Source organism: Mytilus galloprovincialis, chromosome 5 (assembly GCF_965363235.1).
Source record: "Mytilus galloprovincialis chromosome 5, xbMytGall1.hap1.1, whole genome shotgun sequence".
In the NCBI taxonomy this organism is placed as follows: Eukaryota; Metazoa; Mollusca; class Bivalvia; order Mytilida; family Mytilidae; genus Mytilus; species Mytilus galloprovincialis.
In genome coordinates this window covers 60,584,555-60,611,893 of record NC_134842.1, presented here as the reverse complement: position 1 = coordinate 60,611,893, position 27,339 = coordinate 60,584,555, and the positions used below count along the sequence as shown (strand labels likewise).

Below are 27,339 nucleotides of genomic sequence, written 5' to 3'. Positions count from 1 at the left end.
TTTATCACGTGGTGTGTTATAGAAAGGATGACAAACTGCTTATACTTCTTGATCATTGAGTTTACATCCAACGTTATGTGAGGTTTGTTTTAATAAAGATTTTGGTGTTTTTGTAATATTTTTTTAGAAACTATTGTTTGTCTTTTTTCTCTGTGGTTTATAATTTCTTATATCCTTCATGGAATTATATATATATTTTATATTGGTTGTTGATTACTTCATGTAAGTATCAAATTGTACTTGCATATTAAGGACAGAAATAACTCGTTGTCTTTCCATGCACGAATTCATCGATATTTTTGCGTTGCAATGAACTTTACTACGAGACCTCTTCCTAGAACTTCGGTTACCGCACAATTGCGAGGAAAAACCCGCGATGAAAGAATGTAAACAAACTTTCATTGGAAGTACAAAGTAATTATTCATTTATAAAGCCCACATTTAATACATCAAACCATTCTACAACTAATATGGTAAAGTGTAATCAACAAATGGGAATGAATGGAAAAGTCTATAACTCTTATTTTTACGACTTCAAATGTCCAAAGCCCATATTTTTGGCAAAAAGAAACAGAGAAGCTTAACCAAAAGTATATATAACCTGTAATTTACCATAGTATCCCACATACTAAATATATGCTCAATAAATGAAGGCGTTTATACAAAATGTATGTATTGTAACTGTTATATTCACGAAATGTTCAAAGTTCAAAAGCCCATAATTTCGTAAAAAAATCAGAGGTGCGATACTAAATGTACATAAGATCTGTAACAAGTCATAGTTGACTGACATATTAATACTCAGCTAAATATGCGAAGGTGTTTAGAAAAAAATGTCTGTATAACGTATTTTTGCCAAGAAAAAACAGTGGAGCGGAGCCAAACGTAAATTTGATCTGTAATTTATCCTAGTAGACTAAGTTGTTTTGTACACGTTTTATGCGTTAATATGATTTATTTATTGTGTACATGTATCTTTTTTCGTAACGATCCAGCGCCCTCTGAAGAAATATCGTTCCCCAATAATTAGACGTGCGGTTTTATAGGTCAATAACGGTTCGGACACGTAAAAAAAGGTTTAAGTACTGGTCGAGTAAACTTCGAGTACAAGTTCAGACTGTTAAGTATAATTCAGACTACAGTCGAGTAATATCAAGTAAATGTTTTACCTATTCAGACTGGTCGAGTAAAAATCAGTACAGTCGAGTACAGATATTGGCAATTCAGATTTTTACGGGTTTGTAGTGTAAGAGACAGGTCATTTTCATATGTGACGGTTTTTGCATTTACTGTTCCAGTATATTGGTCCCTTGCAATGTTCTTATTTTTCCAGTCTTCTATTTCATTTCAGATTGGTAGACTTTTTAAGAGAACAACAAATACCTTTGAAGGGAGGTATTCCCATTGAAAGGTTAGTAGGTATGAATATATTACACTGTGCTCTGTTTTAAGTCACATATCTATTCACATCTAAAATGCATATTACAATTAGCCATATTGGAAAAGAGTAGAGTCGAGAGTTTTGAGTTAAGACATTTAAAGAAGGACCTAGGGAGATATGAAGGTTTGTTAACCCATGAAAATTCATATTTCCGTCGGGCAATGTCCTCGTGAAGTATAGTTTTCTGGTGTGAACAAATCTTAATATATCCCTCATGCACGAAAAATGTATAATGTTGTTAATAAAGTAAATTAGTTATAGTGTCTTATAGTATAGAAAACAAAAAACGATTGGTTTGAATAAAAGATGAATATGACTCTTCAGGTTTAGACTATAGCAATACCGGTTTGATTTGCAATATAAGACGTATCCTAGCGATATTCCTATACTCCGACTTAAGATATGTCTTGTCGAAAATCTTAATAGCCAGACCACAGGATCCGCCTGGTACAAATAATTAAATCTCAAATTCTAACAGTAAACATTGGAATTCTTATGTGTTCTAGATTTTGATTTGTATAAATTAGAATTTAAATGTCTTCACGTATAACCCCTAAGGGTAACTTGGGAATAGAAATATGGTCACTTGGTCTTCTTCAGACCGGAAGTAAAACGCTTGCCAAAGTGGGGCGTCCGTTTGGCTGTGCGGGGTGTATCAAGTTTGCAGCCACGTCCGGTCAGAATGGGGACGTTAAATCTGATGCTTCGTGTCAAGAGAGTGCCACGCTCTTTGTACGTTAAGAACCCTTGCAAACATTCTTTCATGGGTCCGTAGGTGGCCTGTTGCCAGGCAAAATTTCTGTTCCTATCAAAGAAACCCGAATTCATTTTCAAGTGGCAGTCCAACTTTCCACGACCATCATCCCGGATGGCCTTTATCACAAGACATACTTATTGTATTGTAAACCTGTTCTCGTCCTGAACATGCATGAACTATTTGCAACTGGATGTTCAGCAAGCAACAATCAATCAATAAATCTTCAAGTATATATTAGATTTGTATGGTTACATATATACTATAAGATGTGCAAAATTTGTCAACTAACATCAGATTGAAAACACGACTCCAACAGTGCTTTATGTAAATCATTGTTAACATTAATATATGGACCGCAAAATGAAGACAACCAAGACACGTGTACGAAATGAATAGAAAAGACTATTATTTAGTAAAAAGAGGGATAAAATTTTATTTTCTCTAAGACGAATCCATATTTGATGTATAGCAGAAAGTTCAAATAAGATTGATCAAAAGTTCACATTGATGTGTATTGAGCAACATAATTTTACTTGCAAGTGTTGATCCACTAAAAGTCTTCTGTATCATGTACTGTAAATCAATAGTCCTGTGTTTGATGAGCATAATGCACAGTTGACAATAATTAAGTAAATTATTTATTCCAGATTTAGCTAGAACTACCAGTCCAGGACAGCAAAATTCATACAACGAAAGACTGTTTTTAATTATGCTTTCTTAAAAACATAATTTTATAGCTATTTGCAACTTAATGTATTGTTAATATTTTCTGTGTTAATATTTTCTGTATTTTGTTCTTTTAACATGTATGATGCCATAAAAGTTAAAATAACAGGTACGTAAATGGCTGAATTTGTCTGTATAAATCATTTACATATGTGATGTCTAATATTGTCTTCAAATAGATTTTGTTACACAATGCCGTCACGCCTACGTTTGTCTTTTTTTTTCACGCAGACCAGAAAGTTCAACTATTAATACTAAAATATCTAAAATTCGGTGATCCCTTATAAATTTGATATCTCGGAAAGTATAAAAGTTACATATATCCTTTTCTGGTATCATTGTGCAGTTTATCATTCCTTATTTGGAAAGACATGGGTTTTATCGTCCATTTACGTACTTGAACCTTCAAAGAAAATGACTATAAAATATTCTCACGTTATCTACCTATAAGGAATAAAGCATATCAATGAATCAATATGAGTTTAAATATCGGAATAAAATGTATAATTTAAAGATTACGAAAAGAATATATATCAATAATTCCAACTGCAGTATGCAAAAACGAACCCGTTTAATCTTCGAGAGGGTGCAGTATGCATAACGTCAACCTGTCTGTTAATTTGTGTGCCATGTCGTTTAAAAAGATGAATTTTATAATCAACGGTAACGTCATCACCACGTGTTTCAATACTATCAACTGTCGATCTGCAGTAATGTTTAAGTAAAATCAACAAGTGACAAGTTATCTATCTTTGTTGCATCTTGATATTCTAGGCCATTGTGAAATATAAGAAGTGGATCATCACTTAACATTTTAAAGATAATACATATTTAGAATCTGATTGTTTTAGTAGATGTTACTTATATTTTAGAATTCTAATTTGTTATAATAGGAAGTAAACTATGTAAGCGTTCATTACAAGTACAGAACAAAATTGTGTTTGTTAAAATTATAATTTTTAATTATTGACCTAGTTGGCTTAATGACAGCTGTTACAAAATAGCACAAGTAGGTTTCAATGCTTAAATATAGCATCAAATATATAGTCAGATAAAGTTGTTAACAATTTCTGTAGAACCAACACCGAAAGCACATATTAATATTTGTATGTAACAATTTCCTTTGTTGTTAGAAATCTGTGGATATATATAACATGATTCTTCGTACGACATAACATCATACATTCGTAATTATGTTAGAATGCACTGTTTTAATTTTCATGTGTTGACACAACAAATTCCTGTTACGTCATTTTATTTTCAATAGAGCTTTAATAAATAAAAATCACACATATATAACACGTTTCTAATTTCTGTGTTTATGTCGTGTACTTGTAATCATTTTATTTAATTACAATACATACGAAAGGGTTATTTGTTAACTCAGTGTGTAACATGTATTTACCACCAAAATAATTCTGATCAAAAATAGTACTTGAAAGTTCAAGATAAATTGCTATTCCTTAAGGAATATTCGTTTACGCAATTTTCTCTAATTTTAGTGCTATTTTCACATTTCCTGACCGGTGTGAGAAAAATATTTCTCCTCACTAGTGAAAAAATCTGTTCTCGGCAATTGATTGGTTAAATTTTAATTGTGACGTTAAATGTTCATGTTTTCTTCTGAGTTCTCTGAGTGACGTTATGAAAAAAGGCGACCATGCATCAAAAGTACAGAACTTTCAGAAGAGAAACAGATTCCACCACTGTAACTCGTGTATTACGATATTTCTCCACTCTCAACAGTTAAATTTTAATTATTTAAAAAGCTCGGCATGCCTCGCGCTTTAAATATTAAAATTTAACTGTCTCGAGTGGAGAAATATCGTAATACACTTGTTGCAGATGTGGAATCTACATATAGCGCTTTATTTTTGTATTAAGAAATGAAACTTGAAATTCGGAATTTCTTATTGAGGGATTATAGTGGTAATAAAATGTAAGGGCACATTAGCACGAGTCCTGTGCAAAGCTGACCAATTTGTTTTTAAAAAAGGGCCTAAGATATTTTACAACTTCCAAAATTCTATCTGAGGAGTTACTGAGATGCTCCTGCACACGATTGTGAAATGTCGTCTCATTCAACCAAACCTGGTAAAAAGTAAAATAACAAAAAAACTGAACTCTGAGGAAAACTCAAAAAGGAAAACTCCTAATCAAATGGCAAAATCAGAACTCAAACACTTTAAACGAATGAATGACAACGGTCATATTCTCGACTTGGTACAGACATTTTCTAATGTTGAAAAGGGTGAACTTAATTTAACAGCTAGCTAAACCTCACTTGTATGACAGTCGCAAAAGAAGTCCATTATATTAACAACGATGTGTGAACAAAACAAACAGACATAATTGGTATAAATGTCAAAAATAGAGGAACAGCAGTCAACATTGTGCTATTATATTAATCACTATACATACCAACAAATACATTAAACAAACATTTACCATACCAATACAAAAACACAATGACGGGATGTACAAGTACAGAACCACGTCAAATGGATACCACCAAACAGACACGTCATATGTAAAAAAGAAACACAAAAAGGAATTTAGACAAAGCATATTAGCAAAAATGAAAGACAAGAATACAAAAATTATCACAGAACAATGAAGGGATACATAAGTACAAAGCCACTTCATTTAACAAAGAAACACAAAAAGGCGTATAGACAAAGCATATTAGCAACAATGAAAGACAAGAATGCAAAAAATCTCATAAAAAAATAACATAATAGCGGGATGACCATCATGTATAAGTACAAAGCTACGTCAACTTGATACCAACAAAAACAGTCTGAACAGTAAAAGTTATGTTAAAGGCAAATGAAAGAATACTTTAACATCTTATTAAGATGATAAACAACGTCAGTTTCAAGAATCTATACTTCAAGACCATCGTGTATTACTTATCCTGGACTATTGTGGGTTAACCAATAACATTCAAGAAATCTAGCTTCTGTATTATGTTTGTATTTTTTTTTTTATTGGAACGTATCTCCAGTCTTCATTACCCTTTCCAATAATAAATTATTATTCAATAAACATACAAGATCAAATAAAAGCGAATAAGATGCAGTTAAAGGTACATCTTTATCGAATGTCTAAACAATAACAATTCAATAACATTTAAGAAATCTACTTTCTGCATTATTTTTGCATTTTTTTTTAACATATCTCCAGTCTTCATTACCCTTCAAATTATAAATTATTATTCAATAAACATACAAGATCAAATCATAGAGAATAAGATACAGTTAAAATAGTAGAAACACATTTTACTTTTTTAATTCAATGTTCTGCTTGCAAGCTGGACACATAACTGTAGTTAAAATTTGTACTACTTTATTGCAAATATCTCCTTTGATCGTATAAAATATATCAAAAGTAGTTTCTTTTAAAATTAGCGTTCATATCGCAAGTCTGTTTCTGTGTTTTTCTCTTTCTTTGCTAGTGTTGCCATCCAATATGAAAACGTCAATTCCTTGGAATTTGAAAAGAACTTTACTTATTTGTTTAATTTCATATCAAGGCTCTAAAATACAATAAAACATAAATATAAAAAATTTAAAATTTGTTTTAGTTGTTGATAAAGTTTGCCGGAAAATATATACATGTTAACAAAACAAAAAATACGTTTAATTTTATGATAATGTCACACAGGTGAGAGGTTTCCCTAGCTAAGATAAAACCAGGTTTAATCGACCATTTTCTATATAAGGATATGTCTGTTCCAAGTCAGAAATATGACGGTTGTGATCCATTCGTTTGATATGTTTCAGCTGTTGATATTGCAATTTCATTTTCCTTGGAATTCGTTTTCTTGTAAAGTTATTAAAAAAAAAACGGAAATCTATATATAGAATTGCCAGGTCTGTTTAATGCATGCATGAATGGAAATGGGGAATGTGTCAGTTTAATTGAGGTCTGGAGCTGGCATAACATTTACTGCTAGTCCTTTGTTAATTTATGTAGCCTATTCTGACATCGGAATCGGATTTCTTTTGAACTGAGTTTCACTGTGCAAATTGTTGTGTGCTTGGTTTTTATTTTTTTACATTGGCTAGAGGTATAGGGGGAGGGTTGAGATCTCAAAAACCACCATTTTGGACATTTTGTCAAATTATGATGATTTTGGGCAATTTCAGACCAAAAAGCTTTAGGAAAAATTTGGACGCCACCTACGCTTCTAAATGTGATATAGAATTCATCAATATAATAACGTTTTGGATCGTGGATGTCGGCCAAGGTTAATCAATATGCCGAAAACAATTAAAATGTTGGACAAAATTCACCAAAAATATAAATTATGTATATTGAAGGGGTCATAGCTTCAAAAATTTTAAAGGTAGGTGCCGAAAACGAATATTTTTGTCTTAACAGTATTATCACAAGTATTTCTATTTGAAATTTGTTATTGAATGGCCAGATTTTAAAAACATTAAAATTTTGCGGCCAATTTCAAACCGTTGTGAACCTTCTCCTTTCTTGCTGCATTGAAGACCCATTGGTGGCCTTCGGCTGTTATCTGCTCTTTGGTCGGGTTGTTGTCTTTTTGACATATTCCCCATTTCCATTCTCAGTTTTATCTTCATTCAAAAATCTTTATGTTATTGCAAAAACGCCATGATAAATTCTTTCATATCAATAAAAGCAATTAAGGCAGTTTTGTCAATTAAACCATAACAATTGATATTTAATATATCTACAATTCATTTAATTCTGCAAAGTTGGGTTAATTTGACACATTTGTTAACTTATTTATTATTGATTGTAGATGAACTTTTTTTCTCAGTAATTAAAATAGACCCGAGTCTCAGAGCCTAATCGATATTTACTTTGCATCAGTTTTCGAAAATGTAAATGAAAAGATTTGCTTTAAAAACTAATTTTAGTTTTACCTTTCGAACGTTCACCATATCTATATTCACATATATCCATACGTATAACTGTTTCAATCTTTTAATCAGTAAGTTGTACTGTAAATTGTTCAGACCATCTTTCTGCCATATTTTATGGGCATACTTCAGTATTTTCAACCTAAAAATATAACCCAATGTCTTATCTCAATTCTTTATTTCTACTTTGTCCATCTAATTTTTTTATTTGTAACGTTCATCTTTAGTCATGTGTATGGGATTGAAAATTAAAGGGAAACTTTGCAAAAAAATCAAAAATTGATATTATGTTCATTCTGTATAAAAATGCTCAAATTCATAGATATTAATGTTTTATTACGCTAGATAAGCAATCACCATCGATTTTAAATTTAGAGTATAAATTCTCTTCGTTCGGCCATTTTGTCTTCTTTCCCGATTAATAACAACGATATGTCTATAAACCACAAAGAAACAAAATTACAGTAACCGATGTAGTCGTAATTGCGTGTCGATATCTTGTCAATCGTACGGTTGTTTTATCCGACTAACTAACTTGATACGGAAAATATTCTTATTTTTTTAAATTACCATGGTCTGTTGTTTTTAAACTGTTTATATTGGAATTAGGTAAAAAGTCAAAGTTGAAATCATAAATAAGTGTTCCATGAAAATTGTTTTCGAAAATCTAATTTGTTCATAATTCTTTAAAGTAATAAACTTTTTTTCAAATAAATTCTGATCTTCCCTCATCTGATCACCAGCATGGCTAAAGGTATTACCTCCAACGGTATTGTGAGGGGTGTGAGGTAATTAAAAAATTCAATTAATTTACCAGGTATTCAAGCCATTTCCTGTCGGGCTTGCAAGTTCATGCATCGTTTCACTTCTGCAGGTATTGATCAGTGTACACGGTCGATAACTTATACGCTTGTTTATAAATAACATTTCTGGTGTAAAGAATATTATAATTCATAAAAATATAAATAATACCCAAAAAAAAGATTTGATGAAATTAAACTCTATTTAAATATTTTTTCCAAGGGTGAATTTGGGAAAATGTAATATATACTCATTGTCAATAGTCAAGGACAGATTGGAACATACCAGAAATATTGATTTAAAAAAATGTACGCACTTGTCGACGATTTGTTTATACGACTGGGTAGAAAGTTATACGGAACTATAGCGCAAGTTTAAAATATATACATGTATCAGAGACATATAAGTATTATATGTCTCTGCATGTATACATTGAACATAAGAAAAAAACATATATTTTGAATAAATTAGGGTAAAAGATTTGTAAATAGACTAGTCCACGTATGCCAACAGTATGTAATCATCGAATGTCGATAGACTATTGTATACCAGAAGAAGAAGAAGAAGAAGAGAACCAATTTGATTTAAATACAGGTCGATGTATAATTTGCTTTGGTTCATCGAAGTTGTGGACATAGTAAAATCAGATTTATATTTCAATAAGATTGTTCACGAACAAAGGAAGGAATTCGTTATCACAATTGTTATATATGCCACTGGACGAACACTGATTATCCCCAAGGGATGTGAATATTTTGCTGAGAAACTATTGAGTATCAAAGTTTCAAATTGATTTCGGGATTTATTTTCTTTCTTGGTATTCAATAACAGAAAAAAGAATAAATTACTTGTCCGCTAAATAGGGGTATTCTTGTCAGATAAAAGACTTTTAGTTATATTTAAAAAATAGGGAAATATGACATTAAATTGGTTCTGTCTTTTTTTTTTAAACATCGTTAAAAAGATGTGTGTCTAAGGTGTGACTAGTACGAGAGTATAGCATGTAAACATTCCTCCTCAATAATATGGTTGTATTGGAAAGCTTTTCATACATATTGACAACTCATGGTCCGACATGCATGTAATATTTGCCACATGACGCCCATAGTTCTTTCTACCATCATCATCTTATTCTTTGATATTGCTGTAAACATCGATGGTTCACACCCAAACAAAATGGGAGTAATGTATCTTCAGAGCTTCTCCGTGTTGTACACTTGTGAAACTTAATATATAGACGAAATTTCTGTATTGAAATGTATCTACATCTCACAAACAGGATTTTCAAATAACGATTTTAAGTAATCACCTTACAAACCAATATAAACGTATGGCAAGATATAACCATGAAGGAATTTAGTTTTTGTCAGACGCAAGAACTCACCACTATCATAAACGTATACGTATATATGCATGCAGTTTCAAATATCAAGAACAAGCGGTCGATGTCGATAGTCCGTTTTCTAACTGTTCAGAGTTAGACATGTCACTTGTTCATTCTAACAAACAAACTAACGAAACGCTACTAGTCTGCTTTCTCTGGAGATCATTCTTAATGGTGCTTATACGTCAGGAAACTTACATGTATACTAATAATGATTGTTTCAAGATCAACGATGTATGGACGAACTATTCTAAATTCGTCAAATGAAATTAAATGGAAGTTCCTGGGGGTCACCCCCACCCCGTTCAATTTGAGAATGTACTATTATCTTGTAAACGGTCCAGATCCCCACCCCTAAACCATATATATTCTTGTAGGGGACAATAAAACAAATTAAATGAAATAAAAGGGAAGTCCCGAGGAAGTCACCCCACCCCCTCTTGTTTGAAAACTCGTAAACGGTCAACATCCCCACCCCTAAACCATATATATACATGTATGGGACAATAAAGCTAATCAAATGAAATTAAAGGGAAGTTCCTGGGGGTTGCCCCCACCCCGTTCAATTTGAGAATGTGCTATTATCTTGTAAATGGTCCAAATCCCCACCCCTAAACCATATTTATTCTTGTAGGGGACAATAAAACAAATGAAATGAAATAAAAGGGAAGTCCCGAGGGGGTCACCCCACTCCCTCTTGTTTGAAAACTTGTAAACGGTCAACATCCCCACCCCTAAACCACATATATTCTTGTATGGGACAATAAAACAAATCAAATGAAATGTAGGTAAAGTCTCTGGGAGTTACCACCACCCCCTCCTGTTTGAATACTTGTAAATGGTGGAGATCCCCAACCGTAAGCCATATATATTCTTGTATTGGACAAAAAATTAAATGAACATGGGACCATATAAATGGCGAGTTATGGGAGCTTTGTTTGGGAGACGTAACAGCATCCTGTTACAATTACTTCTTGTTTTTCTTTGAAATGGTTTGTTGATTTTAATTCGTCTTGAGATGTTGCTCTTCTATTTCTGTCATGGTGGTGTCCGTCTTGATTTTTGGTATGTGTTTTATTGTCTCGTGAGGCATTCCCTTTTCTTTTCACACAAAAGTTATGAAATTTGAAGAACGTATGAATATTCTAAAAACTTTAACTAGTTCTAGTAATAACACTTTAATTACTTAACAGTTTAAATCCATAAAGATATATTCTCATACTGATTTCATAGTTTGTGTATTCTTATTATTTGTCCATCAATGTACAACAGTTCACATAACTGTTTAATAGTGAAACGATTGTTGTCTACGAACCTGTCATTTTTCTTATTAGCTTGCTGATGTTTGACACTTCCACAGTGCCCAAACTCTTCAAAAGGTCGAATTAAACTGTAGTCATTTTTCTTCATTCTAAAAAGCAAATTACATAAAATAGTATAGAAATTACATTTAGCATTACAAATGCTAACTATCAAAAGAAAAAAATTACATCTTTTCATAAAGGTTTTATTCGCATAAAAAATGTCATTTTTGTAAATTTCCTGTTTACAAAACTATGATTATTTCGAAAAACTGTGGTTATTCTTATCCCAGGCATATATAACCTTAAAATTGAGAATGGAAATGGAGAATGTGTCAAAGAGACAACAACCCGACCATAGAACAGACAACAGCAGAAGGTCACCAACAGATCTTCAATGCAGCGAGAAATTCCCGCACTCGGAAGCGTCCTTCAGCTGGCCCTTAAACAAATATATATACTAGTTCAGTGATAATGAACGCCATACTAAACTCCAAATTGTACACAAGAAACTAAAATTAAAAATATACAAGACTTACAAAGGCCAGAGGCTCCTGACTTGGGACAGGCGCAAAAATGCGGCGGGGTTAAACATGTTTATGAGATATCAACCCCCCTAAACCTCTAGCCAATGCAGAAAAGTAAACGCATAACAATACGTACATTAAAATTCAGTTCAAGAGAAGTCCGAGTCTGATGTCAGAAGATGTAACCAAAGAAGATAAATAAAATGACAATAATACATAAATAACATCAGACTACTATCAGTTAACTGACATGCCAGCTCCAGACTTCAATTAAACTGATTGAAAGATTATGTCTTCATCATATGAATATCAGGCACAATCCTTCCCGTGAGGGGTTTAGTATCATACCATCATAACATATATGAGAAGAACATAACCCGTGTAATGCCAACATATAAATAAATAAATATTAACGCCAAAATATGCAATCTTTAATGACCTGACAACAGTATAGTAACTATATAATGAAGGTAAAATGAGGTAAAATATTTAAAGAAATAAATTTTAATATTTCATATAAAACTAAGTGAATCTTCTTTGTAATTGTAGAAAAAAACTAATTCTTGTATAAAGCTTTTTGTATAAAAAGATATAATTAGAAAGTCTATAATGTTATGTAACTTTTAATATATAAGTATTAGCTGTGAAATTCTTCTTATTTGACACTTAGCGATATAAATAAGGTTTGACAACTTAAACTCTTAGAAGTATTTCCTTGAGCAAATATATCTAATTCTTTTCTATTGTTCACGTAGAATTCTATCTAACCAAATAATCGGATTTCCCTCATGGCCGTAACAACAAAGTATTAAGTAATTAAAAATAGTAACCCCAAATAATGTAAAAATGTATATTAGTTAAAAGGAGATCTAACCAATAGAAACTGTCCTTATAAAAATAAGTATTCTAAAAGTCATTTTGATTGGTGAATAAAACAAGTCCAACCAGCACGTGATCTTAGGGTTTAAAATAGGAAACCCTAAGGAATCAAACATTAATTTACTCGTATGGTTGGACTCGAAATAAACATATATAGACATCTTTGTTTTATTCACCAGGTTCGTAAACTTATAAATTTTGTTTAATGAAAAACATAACGAAACCTTAATAATCTTTTAATGTAACAGTTTATAACAGAAGTCTTTCTTAATTAAAGTTACCATTAATATCATGATAAACTATTTTAATTAAATGATAAAGTATTTTGATAATTGTTAATTCAATTTCATTTTAAGAATCAAACTCTTTTATTTCATATTTATATATTGATTAATTTACTCGTATGGTTGGACTCGAAATAAACATATATAGACATCTTTGTTTTATTCACCAGGAGGCCTCGAAAGAACGCGAACGTCAGTCCCCCAAACTGTTGTAGTTAAAGTACTGAGAAGAAACATGTAAAACAGAAACCTACAACACAAACACCCTTCAACGGGAAAGGGGAGGCAACTGCCTTAGTCTGCGCTTTCCCCCTCTTTCCCGCATAACAGAAATGGTGGAGGCAAGTGGAAAGATCCATGGTACCCGTAAAGCGAGTAGTTTCCCGAAGAATAGTGTATTCGAAATTCGAAAAGAAAATAAGTGTGTTAAATATATTCTAAAGGATAAAGAAGAAAGTACTACGGAGAAAGAAGAATCGAAAAAAAGAAAATGGAGAAAGGAGACAGGAGAATGGAATAGGAGCATGCAGAACGGAGAAAGGAGTGCGGAGAAAGGAGAAAGAAGTACGCAGAATGGAGAACGGAGAAATGTGTAACACTACGAAGCTTAATTCGGACAATGATTCTGAACAGTGGGATTTAAAATGAACTATATTGTTTCATTCTTTTTGTATATATTGTATATATGTTCTATTGTTAAAAAAATATGTTTCTTAAATAGCAAGTAAGTTAAAGTTAATATTACAAATAAATCGAATAGCAAATAAGTTTTAAGTTAAAGTAAAAATAGATAAAATAGCAAGTAAATAAAATAAAAGTTAAGAAAAAGTTGAAAGAAAGTAAGAATTAGTTTACATTAAATATTGAGGCATTGATAAAGCTAAATGTGAAAAGAAATGTCTAAATTGAGATAAACGGAATATGACTTACTATATATTAAAGTGCAAAAATGTATAAAAAAAAAGAATTGATATAAAAGTAAAATATTTAATTTGGAAGACTGAAAATGGCAAATAAGAAACTAAAATGACGATGAGCTGATGTAAAAGAAGTAAGGAAATATGAGATGAGAAGTAAAATATTTAAATTGTTTACTAAATAGAAAATTCAAAAAGTAACATTGAAATGTAATATCTGAAAAGTTAACGTTAAGGCGATTCAAATTCATTTGACGTAAAAGAGTAGGAAGAAATACCCTTGTTTATATGAGAATCATAAAATAATGCCTTAAACTTTAGCCTTCAAAAGATAAAATTACATAAAAAAAAAAGAATCTGTAAAAAGAGGTTGGTTGTTTAAAGACTATAAATAACAAAAAGAAGCAGAAAATGTCGAGATACGACAGTGTCCTACAAGGAATAAATATAGATGAATAAATAAAGAGAAATTTAAAGAGAAATGCACGTGTAAAAAAGAATAAAATGTTGGTTGATTGTGAAAGTTTTTAATGGTTCTATAGCGATTACGATAAAATGTTGAGTAAAACATATGTTTTAAGGTTCCCGTATGTAAGAATTTAATGTTAGTTTAATCATAAGAATTACAGACCTTCTAAAATTCAAACTGACCATTATTCCGTGCGTTCATCGTGTATCGTGCGTGTTGCGTGCGTGCATCGTGCGTGTACCGTGCGTGTGCCAATCGTGCGTTCATCATTCATCGTTCCGTGTATTTTCCGTGTAACGTGCGTGCATCGTGTATTCTTAATCGTGTATCGTGCGTGTATCGTGCGCTCATCAATCATTCATTCTAATCGTGTATCGTGCGTGTATCGTGCGTGTATCGTGCGTGTATCGTGCGTTCATCAATCATTCATTCTTAACCGTGTATCGTGCGTTCGTCAATCGTGTATAATTGTGTATATCAGATAACGTGCATTTGTCAAACGTTCATCTCTAATTTTGTAACGGTCATAGTCGGTTATAGAGCTAACCAAAGCTTATCTTTTTTTCTCACGGTTACAGTATATATATTTGTTCAAACTTAAAATAAAACTTACAGTCATACTTACTTTCTTGTGAACACTTAATTAACATCATCGTACATAACGTTCATACAGGTTCATGACTTTTTGTGTAAATATTTTATCATCTGTAAATATTTTGTGGTTATTCAGTGAATCTTGGCTGGGTCTACACTTAGAGTTAAAATTGTAATTTCTATTCCACTGAGCGAAATGGACTTAAGAATATACTGTTGGCCAACTGTTATTTGTTAAAAATATTCTGGCAATTAAAAACAAAAGTGCTTTTGCAAAATTTAGATGCGGGGTAGCTCCACTAAAAAAATGACACTGGAAAGTATGAAAGAAAAGAAGTCCACGAAATGACATGTGTTGTCGCTCTACTATTGAAGATGAACTTCATGTCATTCTAAAAAGCCCATTATATGTAATTTTAAGACAAATATTATACATTTTAATGAACATTTTAACCTATCATTATCAGATGGCGAAAGTTTTATATTTTTATTTAATAACGGCAATGTTGCTGGTTTAGTCGCCAAAACACCAACAATATTTTATTTAAACGAAACTATACAAATCCTTGATTGAACTATGCTAGATTATAATTCTTCGCTTATTTGGCCAACTCATATGCTACTAAGATATTTTCAAATATTTAAGTTTTGATAAATACCATTATAAATATTTTGCCTTAGTTTCTGATGGTCACATGTACGCAATGTTATTTCATTGAGAAAAAAACAATATACAAGATTGTCGGGTAAATGTGGATTGCGGATTAAAATGTTAAATGTCAAACTTGAATTAACAAATTAAACTGAGGTGAATTAACACGAATATGTATATCCTCTTCAACAGTGTTTGAAATCTCTATTCTGAATTTCATTTAAACTAAGCTAAATATGTTTTGTGGAAAATTGAATATAAATAAACATTATATGAAGACATCATTTATTTTTTTATTAAACAAATATAAGATCAGGCAAATATATCATGTATCATCATAATTTTAAATTTAAGGAACTTTCAAAACTTGAAATTGAATTTACAAGTTAAGAAATATAATCTTGTTTTTATTATTATTATTATTTTTTATGTAAAATAGTTTAAAATATGGTATATCATAAGAAGACTTTATTCAAATGGAATAAACATGGAACACTTTCACGGATTCATTTATCATTGTGTTCATGGTTGCCTATCAATGACACCGTTTTTAATGTATGTCTAAAAGATTATTATCCGAAAAAGTAATTCACAATAGTATGTTGTTAACTAGGTTGGTCCCCTCCGTACAACATTCAGTATGCCTTCGGAATATACAAAAAGTAAGGTATTGTCAAGAATTTCAATAACGACCGGGAAACAGACTAGTTGTTAACCTTCTATGATTATTAAAGAATGACGGATGGTTTTTTTCTCAGTACGTCTAAACACTGCTAAGAAGTCCTTAGTGCACAAAGGCCTTGACTATGCTACTAAGGACTAGAAGGAGTGTTGTTATATGTGTTATTTTGATATGTCATGTTAGAGAATGATATTTAATGCATAAATTTCAAATTTTACAAAAAAATAATCGTAAATAAACGAAATATTCAACATTATTTAGACACGTGCCGGTTTTTCTTAAATATGCCGAAAATCAATGAACTGATTGACACGTGCCAAATAAAACAATCACGATCTTTTTATTTTAAGTAATTTAAAACAATTGTATCGAAAATATTTATGCTTCAAATATTTATAATTAAATGTGTTGTTCTTATTTAAAATGATATAAAGGACAAATAATTTTGCTGTTCTTTTATTTCTTTCCCAACAAAATTGTTTGTCATATGAGCACGACTTTGATGTGCGCTAACTTATAAGTAAGAGTGTGGTCAGCTTGTTAAAATGTTTATGTAAGATATACGAAGACAAAAGGAATATATATATATATTTATAAGTGTTTTGTTTTTATTTTAATTCCGACAAAGATGCGTGCATATACATATGGTTTCAATAAAAACCGTAAATTCCGAAACAGCTATATATGTTAAGTTTCATGAAATGGATAAGCGGTTCTCAAGTTACAGTGCGACATGTGGACGCCCGGCGGACGGACGTACGCCGTACATTTCTATACTATAATACTTCCCGTCAAAATGTTGACGGGCGTATAAAAAAAACGCAGTGCGCCCGTATGTCAGAAGGAAATCTGATTTGTATAATTTTTGTCGAGTCTTCAACTTTAGTTGAAAAAGCGTTATTGAATACCAAGAAAGAAAATAAATCCCGTGAAGACGAATTTCTTCCTTTGTTCGAGAAAAATCTTATTGAAATAAAAATCTGTGATTTTAATATGTCCATAACTTCGATGAACCAAAGCAATTTAAATATCGACCTGTATTTAATTCAAAATGGTTCTCTTTTTCTTCTTTTGGTATACAATAGTCCATCGATATCCCATGATAACATACTGTTGTCATGCGAGGACTAGTCTATTTACAAAACTTTTAACCCAAATTAAACATTATGTATGTTTCATTCTTATATGTTCAATGTAAAAATGCCGGTATATAATTTTAAATTGCAACTATCTATAGTTCCGTAACTTTCTATCCAGGCGTATAAAGAATGGTCGACAAGTGCGTATATTTTTGTTTAATCAATATTTCTTGTGTGTTTCAAACTGTCCTTCACTTTTAACAACGATACGAGTACTTACATTTTCCCATATTTACCCTTGGAAAAAAAATGTGTAAACAGATTTTTATTTTATCAAATTTTTTTTTTTTTTTTTTTTAATTATTTAGATTTTATTTAGTAATATTGACTTGTATATTACTATCGGACACGCAAGACAGAGATGTATATTATACACCCGACAGGAAATCGCTGGAATACCTGGACGTGTCACCTCACAATACCTTTGGGAGTAATACCTTTAGCCAGGCAGGTGATCAGACAAGGGAAGGTCCGACTTTATTGAAATAAGTTTATTACATAAAAGAATTATGAACAAATTAGATTTTTGAAAACAATTTTCATGGAACACTTATTTATGATCATTTGTGACTTTAAACTATGACTTTTTAACCAATTCCCTTAAAAACAGTTAAAAACGACATGCAGATGTTGGTTACTTAAAAATCATTTTCCGTATCAAATTAGTAAGTCGGATAATACAACCGTTCGATTGACAAGATATCCACTCGCAATTACGACTACATTATGTTACTGTTTTGGTCTTTAGTTGTTCATAGACATATCGTGGCTAAAAACGGAAAAGATAGTCAAAGATGGTCAAATTGGCGACACGCAGAGAATTGATACTCTAATTTCAAAATTGATGGTGATCTCTTGTCTAGCAGAATAAAATTTAATATCAATGAATTTGAGCATTTTTATACAGAATGAACATATTAGTATCAATTATTTTTTTTGCGGAGTTTCCCTTTAAGCTAATGGTTAAATCTCGAAAAAATGCATCTTTTCCCGATATTTCACAGTTTGACGTCGCGCAAAATAACATGTACGGCAGCAATTTTAAATGTGTCAAAAAGAACGAATTCTTCAATTATTAAGTAAGAAAATTTCTGTCAAAAATCATTATATAGGAAATTTTTATCAAGGTCATATAATATGTGATAAGACTGATATTAAAATACTAATTCAATGTCATGCAATTAGGTTTTTAGAAGAAAGAGTTTAATGTCTGCTTTTTTTATTTTAATTCTGCGAATTGTTTTTGTCTGTTAAAACACCAAACAGAGAGATAAAGAAAAACACAACTAATTGAATAAAATGGAGGATTGAAATGGAGAATGTGTCAAAGAGACAACAATCCGACCAAAGAGCAGAACATGGTGCGTCTAAACATGACTAAGGACTCCTAAGTGCACTAATGAGTTATAATATGGTACTGAGGACCACTAAAAGGGGTACTGTACAATGTAAACACATTTCTTATCTGGATAGATATTGTTATTTAATGCATATATATTCAAATTTAATCAATAAAAGATCACAAAGGATAATAGAACAATGACTGAGCCGGTTTTCGTTAATTTTTCCGAAAATCACTGAACTATAAGACACGTGTCAAATTACATATAACTGATAACACTATTACCTTAAAATATGAAAAAAATAATTATTTGGATAAGAAAATTACCCTGACATTTAGACATATTTACCATAAAATATATTTTAAATTTTTAAAATATCATTTAATATGCATCGGTTTATGATTAAATGAAAAAATATAGAAAATTGTTAAGCTGTTTTTTATTTCAGGAAGGAAAATTATGTTTGCATCGAAATAATTAGCCCCTACCCTATAAATGATCATTAACCCCAAGTGGGGGCTTAAATTTGGACACCGATCGCGAGGCCTGACTGCCACAAACAACAGATTACGAACAGCAAACAGTGGATACACCAATTGATATGTATGAAATACAACGACGGACACAAAATATTGCACTGAAAAATTTCAACTACCATTAAGATCGATTTTTCAAATCTCCATATCAAATTAGTCCTGCATTTAAAAAAAAAACATGGGATATCTATTACCGTTTGGTTTCAAATTTGAATTGAAAATTGCATTTTCCCAAAGAGTTTTAGGTAAAACCCCGAGAATCTCACCTCCTAGAAATTTGAAGTGTTAGGATGTTTGGAAATATGTATGAATTTTCTTACATACTTGAAATTGTATATGGAATAAATACAAATTCAATAAGTTTACTGTACAAACAAACCACAGACACCAATTGTGTCAGTTATATTGTTTAATTCATTTTACTGAGAGAAACATTTGATTATTCAGTGGTTGTTTAAACGTCCAGTGGCAAAAGTTTCATGCATATTCAGGACGAAAAGTCGTTACAGAAGTATATAATGTAGTAATTGGTATAACTGGCCTGTCCCAAGTCAGGAGCCTCTGGCCTTTGTTAGTCTTGTATTATTTTTATATTAGTTTCTTGTGTACAATTTGGAAATTAGTATGGCGTTCATTATCACTGAACTAGTATATATTTGTTTAGGGGCCAGCTGAAGGACGCCTCCGGGTGCGGGAATTTCTCGAGGCTACATTGAAGACCTGTTGGTGACCTGCTGCTGTTGTTTTTTATTTGGTCGGGTTGTTGTCTCTTTGACACATTCCCCATTTCCATTCTCAATTTTATAACAAATGTTTAAATTTTCTATTTATTTGGTAAATGTCATTTTCTTAGCTAGTTCTAATTAATTTGCACGAATAAAATTTTCGGACAAAAAAATATCTTTTGCTCTAAATTAACATATACGATTCTGAAAACAATGGATAATATAAGGAACATTGTAACTTACATAACAAAAAAGAGATTATGATTGTTTAATCAGTTGTTTCGTCAACTTCGCTCGTGCCAGTCGGATCACTGATTTTCGGCAATATCAAGGAAAAACCGACACGTTTTAAATAATCTTCAACTACTCATTTATTGGTGAAATTTACCTGATACAAGGCTTGTTGATAAGTATATATGTACAGAACTACAAAAACTTGCAGTGCATGTTAACATAAAAGAATCAAATAATTTCTGCTATGCTTGTAGTGAATACGAAAACAGCTTACTATTTTTTTTTTTAGATATATACGTATAAACCGTCAAAGTGAAAAATTATATATCATAAAAATGAAAATACATAGATCATTCATTTATTAACATCAATTATATCAAACATGTAGTTGAAATAATTTCTAGAACCAGTCAATGTCTATAGACATAATGCGTCGGACATTGTATGAATAAAAATAAAATTTAGATTTTTAACTGTATGAAATAAAATTAGTTTAGGGTTTCGCGGAACACAATGTCTCGCCTTCGTTTGCCGTAAACTTGAACTCTATGACTGAACTTTAATCAAGACATTATATTTTGATTGTTAGGAGCTTCTGTCAAAGTTCAGAAATATTTCTGGTGCCTATAAAATAGCCGACTTTAATTTAGTTATTTGAATCTGAGCTGGCAAAATAGAATATTATCTATTATCCCGGAATCGGCAAAACAGCCACCAGTATTGCCTTTAATTATAATGCATATCAATTTTAGATACTATTCTAAATATCATAGCTTTGAGAATCGTGTAAAAAGCGTTCGTTGTTCATTCCTCAATGAATCATTCAAAGTGCGTGTATCGTGCGTGCGTGTATCGTGCGTGCGTGTATCGTGCGTGTATCGTGTATTTATCATTCATCGTGCATCGTGCGTGTATCGTGCGTTCATCATTCATCATTCATTTTGCGTTAATCCTTCGTGTAACGCTCATCGCTCATCGTGCGTGTACCGTGCGTGTATCGTGCATTCACCGTGCGTGTATCGTGCGTGCGTGTATCGTGCGTGTGGTCAGTTTGAATTTTAGAAGGTCTGTAGTAGTGGACGCAATACTGATTAAAATAGTGCTAAATATGTTGACCTAGCTAGTCATCATGTAAAACCTTGATTATAGCAAACATAATGTATTCTAGCATAAGCAAATCGTTAACCATAGTGTAAAATCTTAACTGTAATCAAATGTTTTAGAAAATTATCCATTGTAAAACAAACAACAAATCCGACTAAAGAAAGATAAAACAAAAATGAGGGTATGACTTGCGGTAGTTCTGGAGTCGGAGCAAAGTACCTATAGGAAAATGAGCATACTCCAGAGAGAGGAAATGACTCAGGTATATTTGGAGTTCGAGCAGACTACCAAGAAAAGCGGGCTTACCACATATATATGAAAATAGAGAAACGATAATAATAATGATAATAATAAAAAAAAAAAACACCAACGCTCTTACTATATAAAGATGAAGACATCGAAAAATGTAAAATATTGTTTTATTAATAAGAAAAATAAGAATAAGAATATCTAAAACGAAATAAGTCATCTTGGTCATAACAACTTATATAACCAAAACATCTAATATAAACTGATCATAAGCCACAAAGTTAAATAGTCAAATCCAGTTAAGAGAATATTAAAAAAAAGTTTTTAAAATTTAAACACGTTTGAAAGAAATAAATTCAAATGTAAAATTGCGGAGCAATTTCTTCGAACAACAGGGATATATAATGAAGGTAAAATGAGGTAAAATATTTAAAGAAATAAATTTTAATATTTCATATAAAACTAAGTGAATCTTCTTTGTAATTGTAGAAAAAAACTAATTCTTGTATAAAGCTTTTTGTATAAAAAGATATAATTAGAAAGTCTATAATGTTATGTAACTTTTAATATATAAGTATTAGCTGTGAAATTCTTCTTATTTGACACTTAGCGATATAAATAAGGTTTGACAACTTAAACTCTTAGAAGTATTTCCTTGAGCAAATATATCTAATTCTTTTCTATTGTTCACGTAGAATTCTATCTAACCAAATAATCGGATTTCCCTCATGGCCGTAACAACAAAGTATTAAGTAATTAAAAATAGTAACCCCAAATAATGTAAAAATGTATATTAGTTAAAAGGAGATCTAACCAATAGAAACTGTCCTTATAAAAATAAGTATTCTAAAAGTCATTTTGATTGGTGAATAAAACAAGTCCAACCAGCACGTGATCTTAGGGTTTAAAATAGGAAACCCTAAGGAATCAAACATTAATTTACTCGTATGGTTGGACTCGAAATAAACATATATAGACATCTTTGTTTTATTCACCAGGTTCGTAAACTTATAAATTTTGTTTAATGAAAAACATAACGAAACCTTAATAATCTTTTAATGTAACAGTTTATAACAGAAGTCTTTCTTAATTAAAGTTACCATTAATATCATGATAAACTATTTTAATTAAATGATAAAGTATTTTGATAATTGTTAATTCAATTTCATTTTAAGAATCAAACTCTTTTATTTCATATTTATATATTGATTAATTTACTCGTATGGTTGGACTCGAAATAAACATATATAGACATCTTTGTTTTATTCACCAGGAGGCCTCGAAAGAAAGCAAACGATAGTCCCCCAATTATCGTAGTTTAAATAGAGAAGACAGAAATGTAAAACAACAGAGACCAACAACACGTTTAACCCTTCAACGGGAAAGGGGAGGCAACTGCCTTAGTCTGCGCTTTCCCCCTCTTTCCCGCATAACAACTATATCCCTTCTTACTTAGTCGAATTTGGCACAACTTTTTGGAATTTTGGGTTCTCAATGCTCTTCAACTTTGTACTTGTTTTGGCTTTATAACTATTTTCATCTCTGCGTCACTGATGAGACTTGTGCAGACGAAACGCGCGTCTGGCTTATTAAATAATTATCCTGGTACCTTTGATAACTATTAAGATGTGTTTGAGCTTTTGATTTTGAGTTATCCATTTGTTTGATGTGTTTGAGCTTTCGAATTTGCCATTTGATTTGTGACTTTCCGTTTTGAATTTTCATCGAAGTTCAGTTTTTTGTGATTTTTCATTTTTCTAGCAAATTATCGAAATTATTACAATTTAAGAAATATAAACTTTTTGCATTTTCTTTCTGCTTTTTTCCATCGTTCTTGCTAAATGAGGCTATTTGATACAAACCTTACATTGATAAAAACAGACATTAGAAACAGCTAGACCATAGTTGAGTGAACCAACCTTATCTGACATTATCTGAAATTTAGTGACTTGCCGATTTGAAATCAATGGTATTAATTTGTGGCCCTTGTTGTATTCAGCTATATTTTTAACACTCGACGCATGGGGTCTATAGCACCATATTTACTTTTCTACTGAATATACTTCATAATCCATTTTCAACTCGGTATTTCTTAAAAGTGCTTTTTGTTTGTTTGTCGAAAACGTTATGAAGAGTATTTTTATAGAATTAATCATGTTTTTTAAATGTTATTGATGATATTAACTAGGCTATATTTCTTATATAAAATAACCATACATGGTTGACATGTCTTGAACATTTATAACATACGAAAGGCCTGTTTTTATATCATTCTGTCAACAAATTAACTTTGAGATAACAAAATATATCAGTATTTCTCTTCTCAACTATCTTACCTTGTAAACAAATCGTCGTCCTCGCCTCCCCATCCAAAATACTGGTTAGAAAATCCGTTTATTTTCTCATATTGGAGTTTTGAAAATGTAGTCACTCCTCCAGCAAACCCTTCGTATGGCAAACTAAAAAACAATATTGTATAAAATGTACGAGTAGACTTTAAGTGCTGCTTTTTAACTTTTCAACTTTTAGTATTTTTCATTATTTCGTCTGAATCCCTACACTGCACATTTTTATTAACAAACCATTTTGTGGGTAAAGTTATCATTAAATTGATAAATTGTGTGTATGATTGATTGATTTATACCGATCATCATGTTATATGTATATTGATATTGTAAATGATATCAGCTGCGATCGAGTCACGATATGTAGTTTTTTTGTAAAGTAAACTCAGCGAACGAATGCAAAAAGACTCTATATTGAATTTGTGTCGAGCAGCTGATATTAAATTTACAATATCAATACTAGTATGCTTACTACGAAAGCCGAGAAGGATCATTCATAATTCAGAATTCAAAACTCGCAAATCAAGAAAGATAATCCTGTTTTATTGCAGTTGCAATCCAAACACAATAAATATTATCTTAATCTGATCAACTGATCTGATAAAATATTCCGTAGATTAATAATATAATAGTGCACAGACAAACATTATAACACTTTTCAAAGGATATGTGCCGACATTATGTCAGACAAGTGAAACATTTCTTGTTATCACTTTTACTCCGGGAGAGAGAGATATCGAGTGTCACTTCAATCCTTTTTCGATTTTTTTTCTTCTTCTTTTCATGACTTGAGAATCTTTTATAATATAAAAATAAGAAGATGTGGTATGATTGCCAATGAGACAACTTTCCACAAGAGACTAAAATGACTCAAAAATTAACAGCTATAGGTCAACGTACGGCCTTCATCAATGAGTAAAACCCATATCACATAGTCAGCTATAAAAGACCCCGAAATGACAAATGTAAAACAATTCAGACGAAAAAACAATTTTGATACACAGCAAAAAACGACAACCACCGAATAACAGGCTCCTGGCTTGGGACAGACACATACAGAATGTGCACCATCCTCATTTATACAACACAAAAAATATGTCGTCCACTTTTTGGTGTAGTGAATGAGAATTATTGTCAGGTGTAAAATTAGAGAATAGGCTGGCAAAGAATGGAGATCGTAGCGTTGTTTTTATTTATCCACACAAGGAACACATTGAGAGTTTTATGCTGTCAGAAATTAAGCATTTCGCATTGTGTCCGAAAAGACCTTTCATTGTAGAGGATGCTTACATAGTTTTGATATACTTTATTTGATTGTAATATAAAATTTCAACTGTTTTTTTTTTAAATGATTATTTATTAATTTATTTCTGTTATTTCTTTAACCCGAAACCACCTTTGAGTAACTGGTGAAAATGTTTTGCAATGTTTCTGGATATCAATTTTACCAAGGGTTTTCGGATTTTTTCATTGCTGTCATTGGGAAATCTAGTGTCAAACCTTCTAAGTAAACACTGAAAACTGGATCTTTCAATGATGGTTCTGTTTTAGCAAAGACACTATAAGTTAAAAATTCACAAGAAAACTTTCTGGTAGTAACAATAAAAAAGATTTGCACTAAAAAAAAACATTTCCAAATAAAGTTATCATGTCCCTCCTAAAATAGCAATTAAACGACGAGTACAACAGGCTACAGAAACTTTGTGTATAATAAAGATAAAAAGAAGAAGCTTTTTGTCAAATTAGGTCAAATACTCCTATGCGAATATATCCCTGGAGTACCAGCTTTAATTTATGTTTTTACCGGCTGTATACCTTTTTGAAACATGCTTATTATCCGCATATGTATCATTTGTACATTTTGGTTCAGTGGTGCTGATGGCATTTGAAGCAGTCCTCTTTTTCATATAATGACATCGGGGTTTTATATGATTTGCTATGTGGTATGGGGTTTGCTCGTTGTTGAAGTGGTAATAAACATTGTATGTAACTTTCATAACATTTGGTTGAGGCAAATAAAGTTAGAGCGCGTAGACGACAAATTTAACATTTTTTCCATTTATAAATGGGCTTGAACGGTGAAAGTGATGCCAGCCAAATTTTAACTTGATCTCAGTTTTGTGGTAATAAGCATTGTGTATAAGTTTCATAGTATTTGTTTGAGGCAAAATAAAGTTAAATTGCGGAAACATCCAAGTTGTAAATTTTCCCATGAATACGTACGGACGTACAGACGGACAAGCGTTAAAATTAATGCCCCCTCCGCTGTAGCTGAGATTATTCCGGCGGAACGTCTGTCTGTGTATGCCTTCGTATAGAAATATGCCATTTATAAGAATGGATAAGTTTGAAAAAAATTTGTGTGTGGAAAAGGGGGGGATGCAAACTTCTGAAAGTGACAAGAAAAAAAAACTATTTTCTATGTAGTGTAATAATCTTAAATTAAGTAATTGTTCTCTTTCATTTTCATTTTTTAGTTTTAATTTTTGTCTTAATATGGGAGGGGACATAGTTTTGTCCCCTTTTTGCCCCTGGCTCCTATACGTACACTGTTAATTATTATGACATATTTTTTGTAATAGCAATGAAACGAGTCATTTCGAATACCGGTATGAAAATGAGACTGTTCTATGACGACTTTTATTTATTGAAGACAATATTTTATAAAATACAAAATTATTGTATTTATTGGCTCTTAGTAATGTTCAATAGCGTATTTGAATAAAATTTCAAAGGATTAAATTTACTACAATACAAACAATTCTTAGCTCTATTTTAGAACATGTAATTTAAACTTGTTGAAACGAAGTTAGTTTAAAATTTGTCAAATTAAGCTTTAAGAATTCCTTTTTTTTTCAATTTGTCTTTTAATTTAGATTTATTATGCATGTCTCTAAACAAAGTATATGCGACGCGTAACAGTTTAAAAGTCTTGGTGTTCTCATATATCCATTTGATACGGTGCATTTATTATGGATATATTTAACTCCATTTATGAAAGAAAATCTATAGAGCAGAGCATTTTTTTTTTTTTTTTTTTTTTTGTAGCTCTATTTTAGAACATGTGATTTAAACTTGTTGAAATGAAGTTAGTTTAAAATTTGTCAAAGTAAGCTTTAAGACTTCCTTCTTTTATTTGAGATTTATTATGCATGTCTCTATACATAGTATGCGACGCGTAACAGTTTATAACTAAGTGTTTTGATATATGAATTTGAAACGGTGCATTTGTGATGGATATATTTCAGACTCCATTTATGAAATAAAATCTATAGAGCAGAGAATTTTGATTTTTTTTGTGTATCAATTTAAAATGTAGATTCAAATATTTTTCACTTCAAAGTTCAAA

The 27,339-nt window shown here is 31.2% G+C and overlaps 2 protein-coding genes across 2 annotated transcripts in view; one reads left to right on the top strand and one right to left on the bottom strand.

Annotated features, from left to right (window-relative positions):
* LOC143076175 (polycystin-1-like protein 2) overlaps window positions 1-4,217 on the top strand; it is a 49,453-nt gene extending 45,236 nt beyond the window's left edge. Inside the window, exons 18-19 of the mRNA XM_076251868.1 lie at window positions 1,352-1,411; window positions 2,846-4,217. Of these exons, the coding sequence (XP_076107983.1) occupies window positions 1,352-1,408 (57 nt within the window). The 3' untranslated portion in view covers window positions 1,409-1,411; window positions 2,846-4,217. The remainder of the gene's footprint in view (window positions 1-1,351; window positions 1,412-2,845) is intronic.
* A 1,786-nt stretch (window positions 4,218-6,003) lies between these two features.
* The window catches only part of LOC143076176 (beta-1,4-galactosyltransferase 4-like), a 42,640-nt gene continuing 21,304 nt past the window's right edge, over window positions 6,004-27,339 (bottom strand). The window contains exons 6-9 of the mRNA XM_076251869.1: window positions 23,982-24,104; window positions 11,326-11,421; window positions 7,829-7,967; window positions 6,004-6,462 (exon numbers count right to left, since the gene is read on the bottom strand). Of these exons, the coding sequence (XP_076107984.1) occupies window positions 6,436-6,462; window positions 7,829-7,967; window positions 11,326-11,421; window positions 23,982-24,104 (385 nt within the window). The 3' untranslated portion in view covers window positions 6,004-6,435. The remainder of the gene's footprint in view (window positions 6,463-7,828; window positions 7,968-11,325; window positions 11,422-23,981; window positions 24,105-27,339) is intronic.